Raw genomic sequence first — 26,332 nt, forward strand, 5'->3', positions numbered from 1 at the left:
TTGCCCCTCAGTGTCACAGGATGTGTAGATTATAGGGATTAGCGGAGTAGATATGTAGGGTTATGCAGATAGTGCCTGGGTGGGATTGTTGTCGGTGTAGACTTGATGGGCCAAATGGCACTGCAGAGATTCTATGATTTCTGACACTGCAAAAATTGCAAATCCAAATTCAAAACAGAGAATCTCTTCCCAAACTCACAGCAGAAAAATAGCCTCTCCCCAGTGTGAACTCACTGGTGCACAGTGAGTTGAGATGATCTCCTGAACCGAATCTCACATGAAAAGCAACTGAATGGTCTCTCATCAGTGTGAACATATTGTCCAAAGCATTTGCCACAGTCTGGGCATTTTTAAGGTCTCTCCCCAGTGTAAAAATGGGTGTTTGCAGGGTGGATCCTGTTAGGGTCCTGGACTAAAACCCCTAAATTGCATTAGGAAGCCAGACCAGACCCCAACAACATTTCTATGTTGGCATAAATATGAGGATAGAATGCTTTGTTCCAGGAGTAATTTCACTGATTTAGGGATCTTTTATAGTAAATCAAACTTTATTTAATATCACAGTTTAAATATAACTCTAACAAATGAAGCAGTTATTAACAGTTGAACAATATTTAAAAATGAAATTAAACAACTTTAATTTCTAATCTTTCACGGTTTCAGTTCCTCTTAAGTGATGTAAATGACACTTTAAATACAGTTAGCAACCATATGCATACTTGCTAGGATGGCATGTCAGCATTGCTCACAATACCAGGGAGCCAGGATCAATTGTGGTCTTGGATGACTGTGTGGACTTTGCACGTTCTCCCTGTGTCTTTGTGTGTTTCCTTCATTGCTCCCATTTCCACCCACACTCTAAGTATGTGCAGGTTTGGTTGATTGGCCCAGTAAAGTTTTCCCTTGTGTCGGGGGATGAGAAAGATAAATATGTGGGGTTATGGGGATAGGGTTTGGGTGGAATTGTTGTCAGTGCAGGCTCGATTGTCCAAATCACAGAGCCTTCTGCTCTGTGGGAATTCTTCACTGAGTCTAGACAGTCTTGAAGCTTTTAGAGAGAAAACGAGCCTCAGTGCAGTTTGTAGAAACCCTCTAACAGTTCCCTCCCAGAACTGCAAAAGCTTCTTTCTTGCTGCACAGACCCACATTATCGCATGACCCTGTAACAACACTGGTCAGAAATCCAAGGGGAACTTATATAAACAAAAGCCCATTAGCTCTATCATAGAAACAAATTTCTAGCTAAAATGAGTCATTAACTTGCTTTCAGAACCCTTGAGCCTACAAAATAAAGCTGAATTTTTAAACATTCCCCGAAACATAAAAACAATGTATACATACATACATATCCATTGCAATATTCTCATCACACTTTCCATACTTGAAGCTTATAAATGGCCTCTCCCCAATGTAAACCTGCTGCTGTGCAAAAAGCTGGGATGACACTGAAGCTGTTCCCACACACAGAGCAGGTGAGTGCGTCAGTCAGTTTCCAGCTCTGATGTGTAACTGAATATCTCCTCACATTTCCATGGTTTCTCACTTTGGTTGTGGACAGTAGTTTGCTTCCATCTGCAAAATTCTCTGCTTTCAGGTTATGATAAATTGTGTTGATCCATCTAATCCTGATAGTCATAGAGTTTTACAGCATGGAAACAGGCTGTTCGACCCAATTTGTCCATGCCACCCCCTTTTTTTTATTTGCCAAACTAGTCCCAATTGCCCACATTTGGCCCATATCCCTCTGTATCCATCTTATCCAATGTAACTGTCTGAACGCTTTTTGAAAGACAAAATTGTGCCCGCCTTTACTACTACCTCTGGCAGCTTGTCCCAGACACCCATCTCTGTGTGAAAATATTTGCCCCCCTTGGACCCTTTTGTATCTCTCCCCCTCACCTTAAACCTATGCCCTCTAGTTTTAGACTCCCCTACCTTTGGGAAAAGATATTGACTTATCTAGCTGATCTATGCCCCTCATTATTTTATAGACCTCTGTAAGATCACTCCAAGTCTCCTACACGCCAGAGAAAAAAGTCCCAGCCATCTAGCCTCTCCTTATAACTCAAACCATCAAGTCCTGGTAGCACCCTAGTAATTTTTTTCTGCACTCTTTCTAGTTTAATAATATCCTTTCTATAATAGGGTGACCAGAACTGTACATGGTATTCCAAATGTGGCCTTACCAATGTCTTGTACAACTTCAACAAGACATCCCAACTCCTGTATTCAATGTTCTGACCAATGAAACGAAGCATGCTGAATACCTTCTTCACCACTCTGTCCATCTGTGACTCCACTTTCAAAGATCTATGAACATGTATCCCCCAATCTCTTTGTTCTGTAACTCTCCCCAGTGCCCGACCATTAACTGAGTAAGTCCTGACCTGGTTCAATCTACCAAAATGCATCACCTTGCATTTATCTAAATTAAACTCCACCTGCCATTCATCAGCCCACTGACCCAATTGATCAAGATTTCTTTGCAATCCTAGATAACCTTCTTCACTGTCTACTGTGCTACCAATCTTGGTATCATCTGCAAACTTACTAAACATGCTGACTAAATTCTCATCCACATCATTAATATAAATGACAAATAACAGTGGACCCTGCACTGATTCCTGAGGCACACCACTGGTCACGGGCCTCCAGTTTGAAAGACAATCCTCCACAACCACCCTCTGTCTTCTGTCATCAAGCCGACTTTGTATCCAAATGGCTACCTCACCCTGGGTCCCACAAGATTTAACCTTATGCAACAACCTACATGTGGTACCTTGTCCTAATGTTTTGTGTGAGCTTCCTGAACCCCAAATATTCCCCTTCTAAGACCAACTATATTAATATCTGTAACAGAGCTGGAGTTATTTTTCAATTCCACAAACAGACCCAAATGAACATGGTTCAGTCTGAACATGATTAACAGCAAAATCCAGTCACAATAGTTACTTGTGAGTGCGCTGGTGTCTCAGGAGATTGGATGAGGTAGTGAATCCCGCCCCACACTGGGAGCAAGTGAACTGCCTCTCCCCAGTGTGAACTCGCTGATGTGTCCGCAGATGGGATGACTGACTGAATCTCTTCCCACATTGAGAACAAGTGAATGGCTTCTCCCCAGTGTGAATTCGCTGATGTGCCAGCAGATTGAATGACTGACTGAATCCCTTTCCACACACTGAACAAGTGAATGGCTTCTCCCCAGTGTGAGTTTGCTGGTGTATCAGCAGCTTGGCTGAACGAGTGAATCCCTTCCCACACTGGGAGCAGGTAAATGGTCTCTCTCCAGTGTGAACTCGTTGGTGTATCAGCAGGTCAGATGACTGAGTGAATCCCCTCCCACATACAGAACAGGTGAACGGCCTCTCCCCGGTGTGAACACGCTGGTGTATTAGCAGGTGAGATTGGTTAGCGAATTCCTTCCCACACTGGGAGCAGCTGAATGGCCTCTCCCCAGTGTGAATTTGCTGGTGCCTCAACAAATTGGCTGAATGAGCGAATGCTTTCCCACATTGAGAACAAGAGAATGGCTTCTCCCCAGTGTGAACTCGCTGGTGTATCCGCAGATTGTATGAGTGAGCAAATTGCTTCCCACACTGGGAGCAGGTGAACGGTTTCTCCCCAGTGTGAACTCGCTGGTGTATTGCTAGGTTGGATGGCCAATTGAATCTCTTCCCACAAAGGGAGCAAGTGAATGGCCTCTCATCAGTGTGACTGCATCGATGAGTTTCCAGCAGGGATGGGTAATTGAATTCCTTCCCACAATCCCCACATTTCCATGCCATCTCCCTGTTGTCACGACAATGATGTTCCGAAAGACTTGATGATTGGTTAAAGTCTTGTTCGCACACAGAACATGTGTACAGTTTCTCTCCTCTCTGAATGGTGCTTTTTCCTTCCATATTCAAAATACAACAATGTTCAGAATATAATAAATTGGCCAACTTCATCAGGTTCTGATATCATGTTTGGTCTCAGTTTCCAAACTACAAATCCTCCTCTTCTGAAACCCTGTGAAATTGATTTAAAACAGAAAAAAGGGAGTGAGAGAGACCCCACAAAAACAGGTTGTGAAAGTGAGTGAAATGAATCCGGGAATTTGTGGGGTTGACATTAGGAAAACCGCTGGCTTTTCATAAAAACCCAACTGGTTCACCAATGTCCTTCCGGGAAGGAAACCTGACACCCAGTCTGGATCAACACAAGGCTGAGGACACTCTGGGAGGAGACAGAGAGATAGGAGAGATCGGGGGGTGAAGGAGAGGGATTTTATACATCTACAACTCAACAAGACTTTGACAGAATCTCCCAAGCACTCAACTTCCACTACCAAGGACAGGGTAGCAGGTAAAAGTGAACCCCATCAACTCCAAGTTCCCCTCCAACTCACACATCATCCTGACTTGTCTGACATCCTGTACCAAAAGGACAGAAACTTTTTTTTATAAATACTGGGAAGACTGAAGCCATTGTCTTCAGTCCGAACTACAAACTCCACTTCCTTGCTAACAACTCTATCCCTCTTCCTGGCAACTGTCTGAGGCTGAACCAGGCTGTTCACTACTGTAGTGAAATATTTCACCCCAGTTTGAGCTTCCAACCGCATATCCACATCATCATCAAGACTACCTATTTGCAAGGAGACACAGGTTCAAGGCAAGAGGGGGGAAGTTTCAGGGAGAGAGTGGTGGGTGTCTGGAATGTGCTACCAGAAGAGGTGGTGGAAACAGGCACATTGGCAACATTTAAGAGGCATCTGGATGGGTACATGAATAGGGAGGGAATAGAGAGATAAGCATCGAGTAAGGGCAAAAGATTTTTTTTTTAATTAAGGCATCATGGTTAACACAGGCTTGGAGAGCCAAAGGACTTGTTCCTGTGCTGTACTTTCCTTTGTTCTTCCACCTCAGTGGCATCGCCTGACTCCACTTCCCCACCCCCCAAATCTCAGCTGCTTTGGAACTCCAAATCTCCAAATTCTGAGGCCTGGGCCTCGGCTCCTCCCTCTGCAACTGGATCCTGAACTTCCTAACTCACAGACTACAATCAGTAAGGACAGGCAACAACATTTCCTCCACAATCGTCCTCAACACGGTGCCCCACAAGGCTGTGTCCTCAGCCCCTTCCTACTCCTTATATACTTATGATTGTGTGGCCAAATTCCCCTCCAATTCGATTTTCAAGTTTGCTGATGACACTACCGTAGTGGGTCGGATCTCAAACAATGCCAGAGTACAAAACTGAGTACAAGAATTATACAGAATCTAGTGAACTGGTGTGGTGACAATGATCTCTCCCTCAATGTCAACAAAGTGCAGGAGATTGTCACCAACTTCAGGAAGCAGAGAGGAGAACATGCTCCTGTGTACATCAATGGGGATGAAGTAGAAAGGGTCAAAAGCTTCATGTTTTTAGGTGTCTAGCTCATCAACAACCTATGCTAGTCCCCCCATGCTGACACTATAGTTAAGAAAGCCCACCAACACCTCTATGTTCTCAGAAGATTAAAGAAATTTGGCACGTCAGCTACAACTCTCACCAACTTTTACAGATACACCACAGAAAGCATTCTTTCTGGTTGAATCACAGTGGATTGTATCAGAGCTCCTGCTCTGCCCAAGACTGCAAGGAACTACAAAAGGTTGTGAATGTAGCCCAATCCATCATACAAACCGACCTCCTATCCACTGACTCTGTCTACACTTCCCACTGCCTCCGCAAAGCAACCAGCATAATTAAAGACCCCCACGCACCCCGGACATTCTCTCTTCCACTTCTTCCGTCGGGAAAAAGATACAAAAGTCTGAGATCACATATCAACTGACCCATGAAAAGTTTCTTCCCTGCTGCTGTCAGACCTTTGAATGGCACTAAGTTGATCCTTCTCTGCACTCAAGCTATGACTGTAACACTACATTCTGCCCCCCTCATTTCCTTCTCTATGAACGGTATGTTTTGTCTGTTCAGCCCACAAGAAACAAGACTTTTCACCGCATGTTCATTCCATTGTGACGTCAACAATCGCTTAACTCTCCCTCATTGCGCATGCTCCAGACCGAACGCTTTCCGCCAGTAAATATGGCGGCTGTTGACACGGGCCTGTCCCGGGGAAAAGCCTGAGCAGCTTCCGCCACCACAAACGCTTCGGCCTACACGGGATATTTATGAGGCCTCCAAACCTACCCGTCGGCTCCAGCCCTCCCTCATGATCCATCCCACGGTATCTCACCGGCTGACAATTTCCACAACCGCCCCGATCGTGAGTTCTCATCGGAACTGCGCATGTCCTCAGTCACAACAGGCGTGTTGGGGTCTAGACCCGCCCCTCATTCACTCCGATTGGCTGGAGGACCAACCTCCTGCTCAGTCCTCCAATCCCGCCCCTCATTCATTCCGATTGGCTGGAGGACCATCCTCTCCGCGGCGGGGGGGGGGGGGGGCAGGCTTGCTCTCTCTTTCTATTGGCCCACAGTCGCCGTCAATCACTCCCGGGCATCGTGAGCTGGAGCATGCGCACTGCCGATGCTAGGCTCGGGCCGCAAAGCCGCAGGAACAAAGCCTCAGAGATTGAAATCAATGGGTTGTTGTAAAACAGGAGGTCAGCGTTACAGTGAACAACAACTTCTATTGATTTAAAACCTTTCAGAAATAATCCCAGTGCACTTCACAGGAACATCAGGATATATTAGCACAGATGACCAAAATATTGGACAAAGAGGTGAGTTTTAAAGAGAATCTTAAGGGATTTGATTTATCATTGTCACATTTGATTGATTTGATTTATTATTGTCACAAGTATTACTATGAAGTGAGAAGTATTGTTATTGTGCTAGACAGACAAAAATATACCGTTCACAGAATGTATAGGGGAGAAGGAAAGGAGAGTGTGCAGAATGTAGTGTTACAGTCACAGCTAGGGTGTATGAGGTAGGTCCATTCAGCAGTCTGATGATAGCAAGGAAGAAACTGGTAGAGGCGTTGGCGGGCTTTCTTAACTATAGCATCAGCGTGACAGGACCAGGACAGGCTGTTGGTGATTTGGACACCTAGAAACTTGAAGCTGTCGACCATTTCCACTTCATCTCCATTGATGTAGACACTATGCTTCTTGAAGTCGATGACTATCTCCTTCCTTTTGACATTGAGGGAGAGATTATTGTTGCCGCACCAGTTCACCAGATTCTCTATCGCTTTCCTGTACTCCGTCTCATCATTGTTTGAAATTCAACCCACCACGGTGGTGTCATCAGCAAACTTGGAAATTGAGTTGGAAGGGAATTTGTTCACACAGTCATAGAACAACAAAGAAAAACACAGCACAGGAACTGGGCCCTTCGGCCCAACAAGCCCACGCCACCATTTTACATTGTGAGTGCCCTCCTCTACCTATGACCTTTGTCTACACCTATTGGGGAAGAATGAGGGAAGACTAATTTAGAGACAATTTGTTACACCAATCAGCCTAAGAGTACGTTTTTGGGGTGTGGGAGGAAACCGGAGCACCTGGAGAAAACCCACGCAATCATGGGGAAAATGTACAAACTCCCGCAGACACTGGCCCAAATCCATGTATCTGCACAGCAAACAGTGATAGTCACTGAGCTGTCATGTTCCCATCAGATGGTCCAGCTTAAGCGTAAACTAATGACATGAAGCACTAGGCAACTCTCGAAGCAACATCCAAGAGCAGCCCTCGCACGACCCACCACGTGTATGCCCCTTGTTGGACAACAAGGCGGACCAAATCACCTGTGAAGTAAAAGAAAAGACATAGGTGCATAAAGACTATATTGAAGGGCTGAGGACACAGCCTTGTGGGGCACCTGTGTTGAAGATGAATGTGGAGGAGGTCTTGTTGCCTATTTTTACTGATTGTGGCCAGTGGGTTAGGAAGTCTAAGATCCAGTCATAGAGGGAGGAGCTGAGCCCCAGGCCTCACAGTTTGGAGGTGAGTTCTGTCAGAATAATGATGTTGAAGGCTGAGCTGTAGTCAATGAATAGGAGCCTGACATAAGTGTCTTTGTTATTCAGGTATTCCAGGTGTTGAGTGTAGGGCCAAGGAGATGGTGTCTGCTGTGGACCTGTTGCGGCGATAGACAATCTGGGAGGTTGAAATTAATTTGAGCCATGACTCACCTTTCGAAGCACTTCATACTGATGGGTGTCAGAGCCACCAGGCAATAGTCATTAAAGCAGGCTACTTGGCTTTTCTTTGGTATCGGGATGATGTTTGCCTTCTTGAAGCAGATAAGGACATCACATTGGTGTAAAAAGAGGTTAAAGATGTCTACAAATACCACTGTGAACTGGTCCGCACAAGATCTGAATGCTTGTCTGGATAGTCCATGCAGGCTAGTCACTTACCATGGGTTGACTTTTGAGAAGGCTGCTCTGATGTAGGCGATGGTGAGCTCGAATACAGGTTCGTCAGAGCTTCCGGGTTGGACGACGTGCTCTCACTGACCTCTTGCTCAAAATGGACATAGAATGTATTGAGCTCATCGGGGAGAGGTGCATTGGAGGCAGCGAAATTACCTGCCTGGGGGGTGTTGTTTAATGTTGAAAGCCAGCTGGGACTATGTTAGAATAACTTGGTCTGGAAGTAACAAAGGAATGGATGATGGTTTTTGCAGTGGATAAACTGAGGCTAACGTGTAATTGGGTGATGTTACTGAGGTGAAAATAGGCGTTTTTGATACTGATGCGGAACAGTTTGGAAGATCATCTTGGGGTGAAATATTTCACCATGGCTGCAAACCTCCTGCTTCAGCCTCAGCCATTTGGCAGGGACTGGGATGGAGTTGATGGCTCGAGAACTGAAGGAAATGAACTCAGTCTTGTCAATATTTAAATGGAGGACATTTCTGCTCATCTAATCTTGGATGTCAGACAAGTTCAGATGGTGTAAGCTCAGAGGGGAAATTAGAGGTAATGGTTTTTGAAATAGTCCTGCTGCCCTGGACAATCCAGATGGTGGAGGTTGAGGGCTTAGGAGGTTTTATCAAATTGTGGTTCAGTTCTAGGTGTGTAAAAATGCCTCCCATTTGCCACCCTCTCTCCCTGTCTCTTTCACTACTTTCTCTCTGTTTTGCTTTCTCTCTCTTGTAAGAACATAAGAAATAGGAGCAGGAGGAGGCCATCTAGCCCTTCGAGCCTGCCCCGCCATTCAACAAGATCATGGCTGATCTGAAGTGGATCAGTTTCCCGCTTTCTCCCCATAACCCTTAACTCCCTTGTCTATCAGAAATCTATCTACCTGTGATTTAAATATATTCAGCAAGGTAGCCTCCACCACTTCAATGGGCAGGGAATTCCAGAGACTCACCACCCTTTGAGTGAAGAAATTCCTCCTCAACTCTGTTCTAAACTGCCCCCCCGCCCCTTATTTTGAGGCTGTGCCCTCTAGTTTTGCTACCCTTTCTAAGCGGGAAGAATCTCTCTACCTCTATCCTATCGAACCCCTTCATTATCTTATATGTCTCCATAAGATCCCCCCTCAGCCTTCTAAACTCCATGTGACATAGATTTCTCTAGCCCAGAGGGTTCCATCACTGAATATATTTAAGGCTGAGATGGTGAGATGTGTGTTGAATGACAGAGCAGCCTCAACAGGCCGAATGGCCTACTCATGCTCCAATTTCTTGTGTTCTTGCAGGAGCCAGAGCCTTGTGAGGACTCAGACCGGAGACAGGCTTTCTTCCCTGAAGGACATTAGTGACCATTTCACTTCTGACAAAAGATCAAACAGACTTCATGGTCACTTTTTCCTGATGCCAGCCCCACAGTTTTACCAGATTCATTCAACTCAATTTCACAACGTGCCTTTGTGAGTTCTTTCTCATCCCTTTTTTTCTGTTTAAAATCAATTTCACAGATTATCTGAAGGGGAGGATTTCCAATCAGAAAACTCAAAGCAAACATCAGGATGAGATTGGAGTCACCCAATTTGTTGTAAGCTGAATATTTGTGAATTTTGAACATGGAAGGAAAAAGCACCATTCACAGTGGGGAGGAACAGTGGGAATGTGGGGAGGGATTCAGATCCCCATCAGAACTGGAAACTCATCAGCCCAGACACATCGGGGAGAGGTCATTCACTTGCTCCAAGTGTGGGAAGGGATTCTCTCGCTCATCCAGCCTGTTGCAACACCAGCGAGTTCACACTGGAGACAGACCTTTCAATTGTTCCAACTGTGGGAAGGGATTCGCTCAGTCGGGCAACCTGCTGAGACACCAGCGTGTTCACACTGGGAAGAGACCATTCAGATGCTCAGAGTGTGGGAAGGGATTTGCTCGATCATCTGACTTGATGGCACACCAGCAAGTACACACTGACAAGAGACCATTTAAATGTCCAGACTGTGGGAAATGCTATAAAAGTTCCCGGGATCTGATACTCCATCAACGTGCTCATAGTGACGATAGGCCATTTAGGTGCTCTCACTGTGGGTCTGAGTTCAAACAATCATCTCAACTCACTGAGCACCAGCGTAGTCACACTGGGGAGAGGCCATTCACCTGCTCCGTGTGTGGGCATGGGTTCAGTAGGTCATCTAACCTGCGGTCACACCAGCGAATTCACACTGGGGAGAGACCGTTCGCCTGTTCTGAGTGTAGGAAGGGATTCACTCAGTTATCCACTCTGCTGAATCACCAGAGTGTTCACAATGAGAAGAGACCATTTCAATGCCCAGACTGCAGGAAGTGCTACAAAAGTTCCCGGCAACTGCTCCACCATCAACGTGTTCACACTGAGGAGAGACCTTTTAAATGCCCGGAGTGTGGAAAGTGCTTTAAAAGTTCTGGGGAACTGATGCGCCATCAACGTCTCCACACTGACGAGAAACCGTTCAGGTGCTCTCACTGTAAGACTGGGTTCAAGACATCATCTGACCTCACTGTACATCAGCGAGTTCACACTGGGGAGAAACCGTACACCTGCTCTCAGTGTGGGAGGGGATTCACTCAGTCATCCTCCCTGCTGACACACCAGCGAGTTCACACCAGGGAGAGGCCGTTCACTTGTCCCAAGTGTGGGAAGAGATTCACTCAGTCATCCAACCTTCTGAGACATCAGCGAATTCACAAGTAATTTCAATAAATTTTTTGCACAGTGAGTATTGGGACTGGAACTTGTTGCCGGGGGAGGTAGTAGAAGCCGATATAGTAGTGACTTTTAAGGGGCATCTTGACAAATACATGAATAGGATGGGAATAGAAGGATATGGTCCCCAGAAGGGTAGACTGTTTTTAGTTCAGTTGGGCAGCATGGTCAGTGCAGGCTTGGAGGGGCCGAGGGACCTGTTCCTGAGCTGTAATTTTCTTTGTTCTTTGTACATGTTGCCACTGGTTGACACCATCCAAAAGCACCACGTTAGCTTTCACATGTACACTATCAACACCCAGCTCTACCTCACACCCATCCCTCTCCATTACTCCACTGTTACTAAATTATCAAATTGCTTACTCTACATCCAGTCCAGGATGAGCAGAAATTTCCCCCAATTAAAACTTGAGGCAACCAAAGCCACCGTCTTCAGTCACCATGACAAATTCACCCTAACTACTGAATCCATCCCTTTCCCTGGGAACTGTCTGAGGCTGAACCACACTCTTCACGATCTCTCTGTAAGATTTAATGTTGAGATGAGTTTCTGACCACATTCCCACACCATCACTAATTCCAGATATTTCAATCTCCATAATGTCTCCTATCTCCACCCCACCCTAGGTCATTGGTTCCTTACCCAGCAGCCCAGTGTGGAGGCAGTGTGCCAGTCCCATTGGCCTGAGCATGTGTGGTGCTGGCAGGTGATCTGTTTATTTAAAGGGACACTGTCCCTCTGTGCTGTCGTCATTTGAACAGGACGGAAGTATTGTAAGAGAGGCCATTTCAACAAAGAGAAGGGAGAGCAGGATTTTGGTGAATAAAAATAATGTAAAGTTATAAAATTGTCCACTCTGAAATTGTCCATTACTTTTTCTTTACAGTAATTACTAATATAAATAGTTAAACGGACTGGAAGCTCAGATCAGGCATCACATCAATCTAACCGAGACACTCGATTCATCAGGACTGAATGTCATTGGCAACGTGGAAGGGGAGAGTAGCAGTCACAGCACAGACAAACTGTACACATGTTCCACATGTGGATCTGGATTCAACCAATTGACTGATATGGGAAGACACAAGTGTAACCGAAACAGGGAGAGCCCATGTGGACAGTGTGGGAATACTGGGAATGTATTCCATTATCCCTTGATCAGGAAATTCATCAATGCAGTCACACTACAGCGAGTCCGTGTGGACAATGTGGGAATAGCGGGAAGGGATTCTGGGGGGAGTCCGTGTGGACAATGTGGGAATATCGGGAAGGGATTCGTTTATTTCTCTGATCGGGAAATTCATCGATGCCGTCACACTGGACTGAGTCCATTCACTTGCCCCCTGTGTGAAAAGGGATCCACTCGATTTTCAAACATGCTGCGACACCAGCAGGTTCACACCGGGGAGAAACCCTTCACCTGCTCCAAGTGCGGAAAGGGATTCATTCAGTCATCCCACCTGCTGACACACCAGCGAGTTCATACCAGAGAGAGACCATTTACCTGCTCAGTGTGTGGGAAGGGATTCACTCAATCATCCAATCTTGTGAGACACCAGCGGGTTCACAAGCAACTGCACTGTTCTAATCCTGCAGTTATTACTGCTGTTAATCAGATTCAGGGGTGAACCTTGTTCATTATGAAACAGGGGAGTGCTGATGCTGTTGCTGATAATCACAGCAACTGGGCTGCAGTTGGAAGAATTTTCATCTATATAGTGCCTTTCACAACCTCAGGGTATCTCAATGCGCATTAAGCCTCCACAAACAGAAATGTGATGCTGATCAGAGATCATCTGTTTTCAGTGAGGTTGGCTGAGAGTGAAATACACAATAAATTTATAATAGAATTTTACACTAAGTTTGAGAACAATGTTACCCAATCTGAAACCAGGGTCTTAAATCTAAACAGGGGTAATCGTGAAGTTACGAGGAGGCAACTTGTTTGTTGTGCATTGGGAAAATATTAAAAATCTGTGGATCTATTATCAACAAATGTATTCCCACAAACAAAACTGATAAATGACTGAGTCAATCTCTTCCCACACACACACAACCACCATCATCGAGAAGGAAAGGACAGCAGACACATGGGAACACCACCTTCTGGAAATTCCCCTCCAAGCCACCCGCCATTGTGACTTGGAAATATATCACTGTTCCTTCACTGTCACTGGATCAAAATCCTGCAATTCCCTCCCTAACAACACTGTGGATGTACCTACACCACATGGACTGAAGTGGTTTAGAAAGGCAGCTCACCACCATTCAGTTAATTTATGCAGAAGTCTGAAAACATGTACCAAATGACTCAAGAACAACTTCTTCCCACTTTTGAATGGTCCTATCATATATTAAGCTGATATTTCTCTTCACTCTACCTGTACCTGCAATACTATATTCTGTACATAGCCTTCTTCCTGTGTACTCTATGAAAGATATGTTTTGTCTGTATAGCATGCAAGGAAAAAATACTTTTCACCATATAAGAACATAAGAAATAGGAGCAGGAGTAGGCCATCTGGCCCTTCGAGCCTGCCCCGCCATTCAGTAAGATCATGGCTAATCTGTCGTGGCTCAGTTTCACATTCCCACCCTCTCCCCATAACCCTTAATCCCCTCTCTTATCAAAAACCCATCAACCTGCGTCTTAAAAATATTTAGCGAGGTAGCCTCCACCACTTCAACGGGCAGAGAATTCCAGAGATTCACCACCCTTTGAGTGAAGAAGTTCTTCCTCAACTCCGTTCTAAACCACCCCCTTTATCTTGAGGCTGTGCCCCCTAGTCCTACTGTCCTTTCTGAGCGGGAAGAGTCTCTCCACCTCTATCCTATCCATCATCTTGTACGTCTCAATGAGATCTCCCCTCATTCTTCTAAACTCTAACGAGTACAAGCCTAGTTTATTCAGCCTTTTCTCATAGCTCAACCCCCTCAACTCTGGCATCAGCCTAGTAAACCTCCTCTGCACTCCCTCCAAGGCCAAAATATCCTTGCATAAGTACGGTGCCCAAAACTGCACACAGTACTCCAGCTGCGGTCTCACCAATGCCCTATATAGCTGCAGCAAGACCTCCCTACTTTTATATTCAATCCCCCTCGCTATGAAGGCCAGCATCCCATTCAAATCAAATTGAAATTTAATGCACATGTTCTGAAGTGGAAATCATGCAGGGCAGGTACAACATTTGTGAGGAGCAGTGCAAGGCTCCCTCTACATTTTCTCAAACACTCCCAAGGTATGTACAACCCATCTATGGTACAGAAGAAAGCTCTCTCTAAATCATCCTGTGAAAAACTCGCAGAGGAAGCACTGCCCAAGCTAGATACAAAGGAAAACTCCCATTACATGCCACACCAAACAGTGTCAGTGAGTAGAAAAACTCCATCTGCACTGCCCCATCAAACACTCCCAGCCCATAATGAGCTGCGTTCCAGGAGGTTAGTTACCAGGCAATGAAATTATGTCATAAAGCAACACCATTTAATCCAGTTGGTCCTCTCTTTGATCTTTTAAAGATTGAGAACTGGGGCATTCTGTTCACACTGAGAATCCCAGGGTGGGGAACTGAGACATCCTGTCTCCAAACACATCCCACCCTGTTTGCACCAGGAATCCCAGGGTGGAGATCTGGGACTAGGCAGGATAGATGCAGGAAGGATATTCCTGATGGTGGGGTGCCCAGAACCACAGACTGATGATGCAGTGTAGACTGTTTAGGGCAGAGATGAGCAGAAATTCCTTCACCCAGAGAGTGGTCAGCCTATGGAATTTACTACCACAGGGATTAGTTGAGGCCAAAACATTGTATGTTTTCAAGAAACAGTTTGATATAACACATGAGGTGAAGGGATATGGGGAGAGGTGGGATCAGGCGATTGAACTGGATGATCATAATGAATAGTGGAGCGTGTTCAATAGGCCTAATGGCCCCCTCCTGCTTCTATTTTCTATGTTTCAGACATATTCCTCCCTGTTCACACTGAGAATCTCAGGGTGCAAAGTGTGGTGTGTTTGGGACAAATTGCTATTTGAAAGGTGAAGGTATATCAGCAGCAGGAGTTAATGAAGAGAGCGATGGTAATAACCAGGCAGACTCACTCACCAGGAAAGCTGCTGCAAAGGAGATTCCATGGGATCCACTCAAAACATAATTGTTGCCACTCTGACCCAATGAAAATTCATCACAGTCAGTACGGGATAGAAATTCAGAACAGACAATTCTAGTTGCCATGGAACATTCTTTCCTCTCACATTCCCCAAAAGTAAATCCCCATCCCACACACTCCCTCCATTCTCACTCTGCTGTATCTAATATTCACCCTCCCAATTCTCCTGAAGGTGCTGATTGACAGATCCATGCTCACTGCTTCCTGTCCTGGACACAGAGAGCTGACAATCTCCATGCAGGCTGCCAGACAGATATCTGTCTATCTGACTGGACTGACAATGTGTGGAATGTACAGACTGGATTCACTTCCTTTTCCTTCATTTGCTGCAAGTCCCCAGTTTCTCTAAGAATGAGAAAAGAAATAGAAAGATGGAGAAGAGAAAGTGTTTTACTCACAGAGACAGGGGGAAGTTTGAGTCTGTCTGACGCTCAATCGTCAGCCTCACAAAGCCCGCGCTCTGATTGGCTGGAAGACTTGAGTCTTTCCGGTCCTCCAACTCTTCTCATTGGTCAACAGTTCAGCATGATGGTCGGAGGTGGCACGCCCCCGCACATGCGCAATTTTCCATCTCCCTTGGCCATGCGCAGTCCCGGGCCTCCTGCCCGCGTAGCGGATAGAGCGATTTTCCTAGCGCTAGGGATTGTGGGAGTCGCAGCTGCCATTACTCATCCGGAGCCCAGTCTCCAAACACCCGAGACTGGGATGGAAAGTGGGGGTAAAGGCGCAGCAACCCCAGCCTGACACAAAGTACATGTTCCAAAAAGACGACAAGGTATTCTAGACCATCAAGGACAATAACTGAGCGATTTCTGTGCCTCAGACAGTGCTTAGAGCAGAAAACTATATTTTAAATTTCAAACATCAGCATTCTATCACACCGCATTCCCTTATCACACAGGAAAGGTGGGGCGGTGCGAGAGGAAGCTTCTATTGGTCCTGGTTTTGGAGACACCTGCTGCCTTGGTGGCACTGTGGTTAGCACGGCCATCTTACAGTGCCAGGCGCCTGGTTCCAATGCTGGCCTTGGGTGACTGTCTATGTGGAGTTTGCATGTCCTCCCCATTTCTACGTGGTTTTCCTCTGGGTGCTGCAGTTTCCTTCCACAGTCCAATGATCTGCTGGTTAAGAAGATTGGTGATGCTAAATTGTCCCTTACTGCCCCAAGAAGTGTTAGGTTTAGGGAATTAGCTATGGTAAAGGTGAGGGACTATAGGGAGAGAGAGTAAGATACTCTGCCAGAGACATGATGCAGATTTGATTACCTGAATGGGCACCTGCTGCACTGCAAGGATTCACAAAAGCTGATGAAGTAGATTTTTTTTATCTTCATAGTAAATAGTGTTTTCCCCCACTACAGGTAGATCAGAAATAAATCCAGAAAGAACTGGGGGAAAAAAATCATCTGGGCTGTCAAAATCTGTAGAGAGAGAATCAGAATTAAACTTTAACCATGGGACATAAGGAGTAGGAACAGGAGGAGGCCATTCAGCCCTTCGAGCCTGCTCTGAGATCATGGCTGATCTAACCTCACTAAGTCCACTTTCCTGCCTTATCTCTGTTACCATTAATTTCCTTGCTGATTAAAAACTTATTACTGTCAGATTGAGTCAGAATCACAGAATTGTAATGATTCAGAGCGAGGCCATTTGGCCCATCATGTCTGCACCAGTTCTTCAAGTAAGAAGTCTCACAACACCAGGTTTAAGTCCAACCAGTTTATTTGATAGTAATCCCACAAGCTTTCGGAAACGGTGTTCCTTCGTCTCACACACACACCAGTTCTCCAAACCAGCATCATGACTTCGTGCCATTTCCCTGCCTTTTCCCTGTAGCCTGCATATTCAAGTAGTAATTTAATGCCCTCTTGACATCACTAGTCTGTAACAATATTTTAAAAAATGTAAGAACAGATTGAGGTTTTTCTGGCCCTTTACCTGGTCAGTAGTGTGAGGAGTCAGCTTTAGAGATGAGGGAGCAGTGAATTGGATGGACAGTCTCCGTATTGCAGGTAGCATTGCGGGAGGGCGGGTCATTCACTTTCAGAAAACACAGAAAGTAGGATCAGGAGGAGGCCATTCGCGGGTCTTCGAGCCTGCCGGAATAATGTGTCCTTTTATGGGCAATATGCAAATAAGCACGGCGGTCTCTATATCAATGCAACCTTTTCTTGCGTGACACAGTCCAACATGTTACTGCCATTATTGGGAAGAATTGAGTTGTTCCATTGACAACAAATCTGAACAGGCGATATTATGAATGAAAGATGTGTCTGTGTGACTGTGAAGGGTAGTGTTTGATGTGGGGTGACAATGTGTGAGTGTAATTGAACATACTTACCTGGCAGGGGAGAGTCAATGATCAGGTAGGTTGATCTCCCAGGATGAGGCTATCCCATTGCACTTCGGGTGTGCTGAAGCCTGTGATGTCCCCAAATGCGGGATACTCGACTGCAGAATTTGTGGTAGTGGGGGACTGCGTTGGCGCTTTCCCCTGATTTATAATCCAAAATCAGATCTCGCAACATTGAGTACAGGCTGTTATAATGTCAAGTAACTTTGTTCCCAAAGCCAGTTGTTCACCGATTATTGTGCAAGAATTAATTAATACCCCACCCACCAGCTTGCTCAATCTTCACGCATGCTCCATTGCAGCTACAATATTATCAAGCCAGCCTCACAACTCTCCATCCACTTTGTAAAGTGTAGACACCCAAGATCAGTCACACGCTGAGGCCCCCAAACTCTGAAGTGACACTGTATCTCTATCTGAGACTTCCACAGACTCATACCTTTTTTCTCTCACGTTTCACACTCTCTTCCCTCCTCCTCTCTTTCTCTCTTGGATATACACCCAGATACAGAATCTCTCTCCATCTCTCACACTTGCCCATCCAGACAAAATCACTCTCCTCTCTCACTCACAGCTCCTTTTCTCTGTCTCTCACACACACACACACCATAACCTCTTTCTTTCACACACGCGCATACTGACTCCACTCTCTCTCAACTACACACAAACAATCGTGGGCTCTTCATTCTTTCTCACAGACATGCACACCACAGCTCTAGTTCTTTCTTGCACACACAATGTTGACTCCACTCTCACAAACACATAAACAAACATTGGGGTCCATTCACCCTCACACACACACAATGCACACACAAATGAACACACACACAAACATGGGTCCCCTCCCCATGTTTGACTCGCAACACAGACATCCCTTGAGCTGGCTCACAGCATGGACACTTAAGTCCCGACTCTTTGCACAGAAAGCCAAAACTCACGGCTGGTGTGAGTTTGTGTCAGTGTGGAGGTCACTGCGCATTTACCACCCCTCTTTCTAACTCAGGCCCGAAGTTGGAATCTAAATCTTTCCACCTGAAGTGAACAAACTGTTTTGCTAAGGGGACGTCCCAATCCAATCCAGTGACTCAAAGATCAAAGAATAATACAGCACAGGAACAGGCCCTTCGGCCCTCCAAGCCTGGTGTGTCCGCAGGCTGAATACCTGATTGAATCCCTCCCCACACTGAGGGCAGGTGAACGGCCTCTCCCCAGTGTGGCTACACCAATGAACTTCCAGCTCAGATGGGGTTCTGTATCTCTTCCCACAGTCCACACATTTCCATGGTTTCTCCATGGTGTAGGTGTCCTTGTCTATCTCTTGGGTGGACAATCAGTTGAAGCCTCGTCCACACACAGAACATGTGTACAGCCTCTCCCCACTGTGAATGATGTGATATTTATCCAGGCTCTGTAACTGGTTAAAGCTCTTTAGTCAGTGCACTGGAACACACTCACTCAAGTGTGGCAGTGTGCTGGTGTTTTTCCAGTCACACTGATGTTTGAAATCTTTTCAAATTGACAAACCGGACAATCATTTCTCCTTCCAAATTCAGAAGCCGGTAACAAAGACAAAAGGCAGATAACTATAGGCTCGTTCACTTAACTTCTGTAGTACAGAAAATGCTTTAATCTGTCATCAAGGAAGAAATAGTGAGACATCTGGATATAAATTGTCCCATTGGTAAGATGCAGCATGGGTAGGGCAGATCATGTTTGACTAATTTGGTGGAATTCTTTGAGAATATTACATGTGCAGTGGACAATAGGGAACCTGTGGATGTGGTGTATCTGGATTTCCAGAAGGCATTTGACAAGGTGCTGCACCAAAGACTGCTACATAAGATAAACATGCACAGTGTGATGGATAATGTATTAGCATGGATAGAGAATTGGTTAACTAACAGAAAGCAAAGAATGGGGCGAAATGGGTGTTTTCCTGGCTGGCGATCAGTGACTAGTGCTATGCCTCAGGGATCACTATTGGGACTGCAATTGTTTACGATTTACATAGATGATTTGGATTTTAGCACCGAGTGTTGTGTGTCAAAATTCACAGATGACACTAAGATGGATGGAAGAGCAAAGTGTGCAGAGGACGCTGCAACTCTGCAAAGGGATATATATAATCTAAGTGAGTGGGCGAGGGTCTGGCAGATGGAATACAATGTTGGTAAATGTGAGATTGTCCATTTTGGCAGGAATAACAGCAAAATGGACAGTTAGTTAATGGTAAAAATTTGCAGCATGCTGCTGTGCAGAGATATCTGCGTGTCCTTGTGCAGGAATCTCAAGGAATTGGTTTGCAGGTGCAGCAGGTAATTAAGAAGGCAAATGGAATTTTGTCCTTTATTGCTAGAGCGATGGAGGTTAAAAACAGTGAGATTATGTTGCAGCTGTATAAGGTGCTGGTGAGGCCACATCTAGAGTACTGCACACAGTTTTGACCTCCTTACTTGAGGAAAGATGTACAGGCACTGGAGGGGTACAGAGGAGATTCACTCTCTTGCTTCATCTTCCCTTTGTCACTGTCCGCTCTGTAAATGTGGGAAGGCAGAAGCTGGGTTTTTTGGGGGATGGGAAGGAGAAATTTCAGAGAAGCAAATGTGGAATAAACACATTTAATCTCATTTCCCAATCGTGATTTCAAGCTAATGTTTAAAAGTATTCTGATATGAGAGAGCACTTCAGAAAGGAATTCAGATGTGTTGATGATATGAAAAAGATTCAACACAATATTAAACACAAAGCTAATTTATTTTGATTTCTATTCAGAATATTAAACTGCACAACTGGGGTTCATTATCAATAAAAACAAATCCAATTAACACATTACTCTCATGGATAGGCTAAACAGCAGATTCCAATCACTGGTTACTTGTGGATTCTTTGGTGTCTCTGCAGATGGAATGACTGAGTGAATCCCTTCCCACACTCAGAACAGGTGAATGGCCTCTCTCCAGTGTGAACTCGCTGGTGTCTCAGCAGGTTGGAGCGCTGAATGAATCCCTTCCCACATTTGGAGCAGGTGAACGGCCTTTCCCTAGCATGGGTGCGTTGGTGTACAGTGAGATTACATGAATGCCTGAAACTAGCCCCACAATGAGGACACCTGAATGGCCTCTCATCAGAGTGAACGCGTTGATGGGTCATGAGTTCATTCAACCTTTTGAAGCACTTCCCACAGTCTGAGCATTTAAAAGGTCTCTCATCAGTGTGAACTCGCTGATGTGTCAGCAGGTGGGATGACCGAGTGAATCCCTTTCCACACTGAGAGCAGATGAATGGCCTTTCTCCAGTGTGAATGCGCTGGTGTGACACCAGGTTTCCTGCCTGAGTAAATCCTTTGCCACTCTCAGAACAGGTGAATGGCCTCTCCCCAGTGTGAATGTGCCGATGATTTTCCAGCTGGAATGGGTAACTGAATTCCTTCCCACAGTCCATACATTTCCACAGTTTTTCCATGGAGTGACCGCACTTAACTTTTGATGGGTCAGATGATCGGCTGAAGCCTCGTCCACACACAGAACAAATGTACAGTTTCTCTCCACTGTGAAAGGTGTTTTTTCCTTCCATGTTCAAAATTCACTGATATTCAGTTACGAGAAATGAGATGAGTGTCAGATTCTGATATATTTATTTCTAGTCTCCTGACTGCAAATCGTCTCCTCCTACTTCCTGTGAAATTATCTGAAACAGAAGGGGGATTAAGAGAGAACCCACAAAGACAGGTCATAAATAGAGTTTAGACTGAAGCAACAACAAAACAAAATCCACACAGGAGGCCAGCGACTGATTCAAACTGGGTCCAGCTAGTCAGTCTGTGTTTCTAATCACGGAACAATAAAACAGTAACAAAACTCTGTAGAGATTGTATCTGGGATAAAGTGAATATATCCTGGAGATATTCAGCAGTCATGATGTGGAGATGCCGGTGTTGGACTGGGGTAAACACAGTAAGAAGTCTCACAACACCAGGTTTAAGTTTAACCAGTTTATTTGATAGTAAACCCACAAGCTTTCAGAAACGGTGTTCCTTCGTCAGGTGTGTGGAAGGTTCTGATCAGAGAAAGGCGTATAAAGCCACACACAGTTTACAGAATACTGATTAGAATGCAAGTCTTTACAGCGAACCTGCTATTCAAGTCTTAAAGGTGCAGACAATGTGAGTGGAGAGAGCATGAGCATAGGTTAAAGAGATGTGTATTATCTCCAGACAGGAGAGTAAGTGAGATGTTGCAAGTTCAGGTAAGTCATGGAGGTTACAGATAGTGAGACATGAACCCCAGATCCTGGTTGAGGCCGTCCTCATGTGTGCAGAACTTGGCTATCAGTCTCTACTCAGACGCTACGACAACAGATGAATGAACATCGCTCAACAATCACTGTTCCCTTCCTGTTGGCGAACACTTCAGTGGTCATGGGCATTCGGTCTCTGATCTTCAGGTAAGCGTTCTTCAAGGCGGCCTTCACAACACACAACAGTGCAGAATCACTGAGCAGAAACTGATAGTCAAGTCCTGCACACATAAGGACAGCCTCAACCGGGATCTGGGGTTCATGTCGCACTATCTGTAACCCCAATGACTTGCCTGGGCTTGTAAAATCTCACTTACTGCCCTGTCTGGAGACATTACACATCTCTTTAACCTATGCTAATGCTATCTCCACTCGCATTGTCTGCATCTTTAAGACTTGAATAACAAGTTAGTTGTAAAGACTTGCATTCTAATCAGTATTCTGTAAACTGTGTGTGTCTTTATATGCCCTTCTCTGATCAGAACCTTCCACACACCTGACTAAGGAACAGTGTTTCCGAAAGCTTGTGGGTTTACTATCAAGAAAACTGGTTGGACTTTAACCTGGTGTTGTGAGACTTCTTCAGACATTCAGCAGACCAAGCAGTCTCTGTGGAGCGACAAATAGAATTGAGGGCTCAGATTGCTGACTTGCGCTCAGCCTACAATGAAACATTTAGCGTGAGTCACTAATTAATGGCGGTCACAATACCCACAATGCTCTGGGCCTCAGAAACCCCTCTATTCAATGGTTGTTCACCGTAATTCACTCATCATAGAATCCTTACAGTACAGAAGGAGGCCATTCGACCCATTGAGTGTGTACTGAACCTACGATTGAGCATCTTTCCCAAGCACGCCCCCTATCCCTGTAACTTCATGCATTTTCCCTGCTAATTCCCCGATTGAGCTTTCTCTTCACCCTACCCATAACTGCAACACTATATTCTGCACCGGACACTTTTCCTTTCCCCCGATGTATTTTATCAATGTATGTTTTGCCTGTATAGCATGGAAGAAACATTCTTTCTCACTCTATTCTAGTACATGTGACAATAATAACTCAAATTAGAGCCTACACATCTTGGGACACTAAGGGACAATTGTAAGCATGATCAATCCTCCTAACCTGCACATCTTTGGACTGTGTGAGAAAACAGGAACACCTGGAGGAAACCCACGCAGACACGAGGACAATGTACAAACTACACATAGACAGTGACCGGAGGCTGGAATTGAACCCGGGTCCCTGGCGCTGTGCGGCAGCAACGCTAACCACAATGCTACAGTGAAGGTAGCTTGCCACTATTTCCAGGGCAATGGAGAGGATGTTGATTAGAATGTGGAGACTGCAGCAAAATACAGAGAGACAGAGCAGCAGACTGGACTGAGAAATAGCGTCTGCAGACAGGAACTATCAGAATGAGGAGAGGTTATCTAGTCTAACATGCACAATGTGAGTGGAGATAGCATTAAGTATCGGCTAAAGAGATGTGTATTGTCTCCAGACAGGACTGTAAATGAGATATTGCAAGTTCAGACAAGTCAGTGCAACCCCCATTACCAAGACAGCGAGTCAGAGGTTAGAAACACTCACCAACACAGCTCCACGGAGAAAAAGGGGGATCTGTGTCTGTTCCTCTCCTGATATAACCCCAGGGCTGTCACTCAAAACCCAACCCCGTCCAGTTCACAGCTCAGCCTCTCAGTTTGCAGCTTCCTGCACCTTGAGTCCAAGTGGGGAAGCGGTGACCTCCTGCTGTGTCCCAAATAGTTTCTCCTTCCCCCTCCCCCTTGGCGCTCTAAGCTCTCAATGTGTTGGTGGACATTGCAGAGCGTCACTGAGCTGCGCCTGTATCTTATCCTGGGTCGCCCCCTCCCCCTGGGTTCAGTGTGTGTGAACTCGCTGCTTGTTTCCCTTCAGTTAAACACAAACAGAAAATGCTGGAAAATCACAGCGGGTCTGACAGCATCTGTGATCATCCAGACTGGGAATATTGGCTCTATTCGCTCTCCACAGATGCTTTCAGGTCTGCTGAGATTTTCCAGCATTTTCTGTTTCAGATTCCAGCACCCGCAGTATTTTGCTTTTATCTTCATTTAAACAAACATTCTTTGATGGCCTTTCCCCCCATTGCTCCTTTCCAGAGCTTCCCACCTTCTGCTCTTGTTCCTGACTCCCACATTAACTCTGTCATCCCTCCCCTTTACCCCCCTCATCCTGTCTAAAGTCAGGCTCAGAGTTTTACCGCCATCTCCCTCCTCCCCCAGCCCCCCACATCCCAACACCCGGAATCTCCAGTCCAGCGGTTCCAGTTTGTCTGGTTTGAACTCAGATTTGGCGCAGCACCGACAGGATTTCACTTCAAACCAGCCGGAACTGACTGCTCACAAATCCCAAAATATTTCTCCAGCAGCCCTGGGCTTGTTCATGTTGTTTAAAGTCAGCCTCCAAATACAGTTACTCTCTTCAGTTTAAAAAGCTTTACCATTTAATCCAAGGTATTATTTGCACCAGATACAAATGTAAAACTGTGAACATTATCCCCCCACCCTGATCCGAGCTGTGGTGCCCGAGTGAGAGAGACATCTGTCTCAGGTGTGACAATTCTGAGACTTTCTCTGCTTGACATAAAACACAAAACGTTGGAAATACTCATGAACGAAGGCAAATTACTGCTTTTGCCAAGAGGGTCATCTGGACTCGAAACACCGGTTCTTTTCTCTCCCTATAGATGCTGCCAGAACTGCAGAGTTTCCAGCAAAATACTGACTTGCCTGAACTTGCAATAGTGACTTGCCTGGGCTTGTAAAATCTCACTTACTGTCCTGTCTGGAGACAATACACATCTCTTTAACCTATGCTAATGCTATCTCCACTCACATTGTCTAGACCTTTAAGACTTGAATAGCAGATTAGCTGTAAAGACTTGCATTCTAATCAGTAATCTGTAAACTGTGTGTGTCTTTACTTGCCCCGTTTCTGAACAAAACCTTCCACACACCTGACGAAGGAACACCGTTTCCGAAAGCTTATGAGTTTATTATCAAATAAACTTGATGGACTGCAACCTGGTGTTGTGAGACTTCTTACTGTGAATACTCAACAAGTCAGGCAGCCTCTTTAAAGGGAGAAACAGACTGAATGTGACCTGTTTTCAGAACTGGGAAATATAATATTATTTCCCACAACTGAAATAGGCACTTCACAGCCTTCAGAATAAAATTGAGTCCAACAATTTTAATCCATAATCTCTGCCCCTACTATGTTTCGTTGTTGCTTTTTTCACCTAATCTCCCTCTTGTTTTCTTCACTTTGCTTTCAGATTGTTGCTAAACTGCTATTCACACCTCATAGAACCATAGAAAATTACAGCTCAGAAACAGGCCTTTTGGCCCTTCTTGTCTGTGCCAAACCATTTTTTGCCTAGTCTCACTGACCTGCACTTGAACCATATCCCCCCACACCCCCCTCATCCATGAACCCATCCAAGTTTTTCTTAAATGTTAAAAGTGACCCTGCATTTACCACTTTACTCTCTGCGTGAAGAAGCCTCCCCAAATATTCCCTTTAAACTTTTCTCCTTTCACTCTTAACCCATACCCTCTGGTTTTTTTTTCTCCCCTAGCCTCAGTGGAAAAAGCCTGCTTGCATTCACTCTATCTATACCCATCATAATCTTATATACCTCTGTCAAATCTCCCCTCATTCTTCTACGCTCCAGGGAATAAAGTCCTAAACTATTCAATCTCTCTCTGTAACTCAGCTTCTCAAGTGCTGGCAACATCCTTGTGAACCTTCTCTGCACTGTTTCAATCTTATTTACATCCTTACTGTAACTAGGTGACCAAAACTGTACACAATCTCTAACCTGACGCATAGACCATAAAATGGATAAGTGGGCATAGCCTCCAGGTGTAGGCCTGTTAACTACAAGGGAACCTTTTTCTTAACTCGCTCACGGTACCTGGGTGTCTCTGGCTGGCCAGCATTTATCACCCATCCCCAGTTGCCCTTGAGAAGGTGGTGGTGGGATTCACTGCAGTCCATTTGGCATGGGTTCACCCACAATGCCATTAGGGAGGGAATTCTAGGATTTTGACCTAGCGACTGTGAAGGAACAGCGGTAAATTTCCAAGTCAGGGTGGTGAGTGGTTTGGAGGGGAACTTGCAGGTGGTGGTGTTCCCATGTATCTGCTGCCATTGTCCTTCTCGATGGAAGTTGTCACCGGTTTGGAAGGTGCCGTGTGAGGAGCCTTGGTGAACTGCTGCAGTGCATCTTCCTTCAGTAAGAGGCTGAATATTCTCTCTGGCTTGTTCCATTAACCAAGATCCATACATTATACATTCAGTAGATTCACTTAAAATAATTTTACTCTCTTTACTAATTTGATTGATTTTAGAGCCTG

At 45.3% G+C, this 26,332-nt stretch overlaps 3 protein-coding genes and 1 non-coding gene across 4 annotated transcripts in view; 2 read left to right on the forward strand and 2 right to left on the reverse strand.

Annotated features, from left to right (window-relative positions):
* The window catches only part of LOC145363583 (uncharacterized), a 41,133-nt gene extending 29,033 nt beyond the window's left edge, over positions 1 to 12,100 (forward strand). The window contains exons 4-5 of the mRNA XM_080218767.1: positions 9,973 to 11,088; positions 11,992 to 12,100. Coding sequence (XP_080074893.1) covers positions 9,973 to 11,088; positions 11,992 to 12,001 — 1,126 coding nt within the window. The 3' untranslated portion in view covers positions 12,002 to 12,100. The remainder of the gene's footprint in view (positions 1 to 9,972; positions 11,089 to 11,991) is intronic.
* The window catches only part of LOC145363729 (uncharacterized), a 356,716-nt gene that overhangs the window by 192,272 nt on the left and 138,112 nt on the right, over positions 1 to 26,332 (reverse strand). The gene's annotated exons all lie outside the window — the stretch shown is intronic.
* LOC145335646 (U1 spliceosomal RNA) lies at positions 17,608 to 17,771 on the forward strand. The gene has a single exon (XR_013885281.1). It is a non-coding gene; the product is annotated as a U1 spliceosomal RNA (small nuclear RNA).
* On the reverse strand, positions 20,499 to 21,200 carry LOC145363584 (uncharacterized). Its single transcript, XM_080218768.1, has 2 exons — positions 20,746 to 21,200; positions 20,499 to 20,661 (listed from the first exon to the last, which is right to left on the reverse strand). Exons 1-2 carry the CDS (start codon positions 21,198 to 21,200, stop codon positions 20,499 to 20,501), a joined length of 618 nt encoding a protein of 205 aa, XP_080074894.1.

Source organism: Carcharhinus amblyrhynchos, unplaced genomic scaffold, assembly GCF_965287045.1.
Source record: "Carcharhinus amblyrhynchos unplaced genomic scaffold, sCarAmb.v2.hapA scaffold_39, whole genome shotgun sequence".
NCBI lineage: Eukaryota > Metazoa > Chordata > Chondrichthyes > Carcharhiniformes > Carcharhinidae > Carcharhinus > Carcharhinus amblyrhynchos.

What these genes read in the sequence shown, in the direction of transcription:
- LOC145363584 (XM_080218768.1), bottom strand. Translation starts at nt 21,200, where the DNA reads ATGGAAGGAAAAAACACCTTTCACAGTGGAGAGAAACTGTACATTTGT. An exon ending in CGCGTTCACTCTGATGAGAG is followed by an intron (nt 20,662 to 20,745) that starts GCCATTCAGGTG and finishes TGCTAGGGAAAG; the next exon opens with GCCGTTCACCTGCTCCAAAT.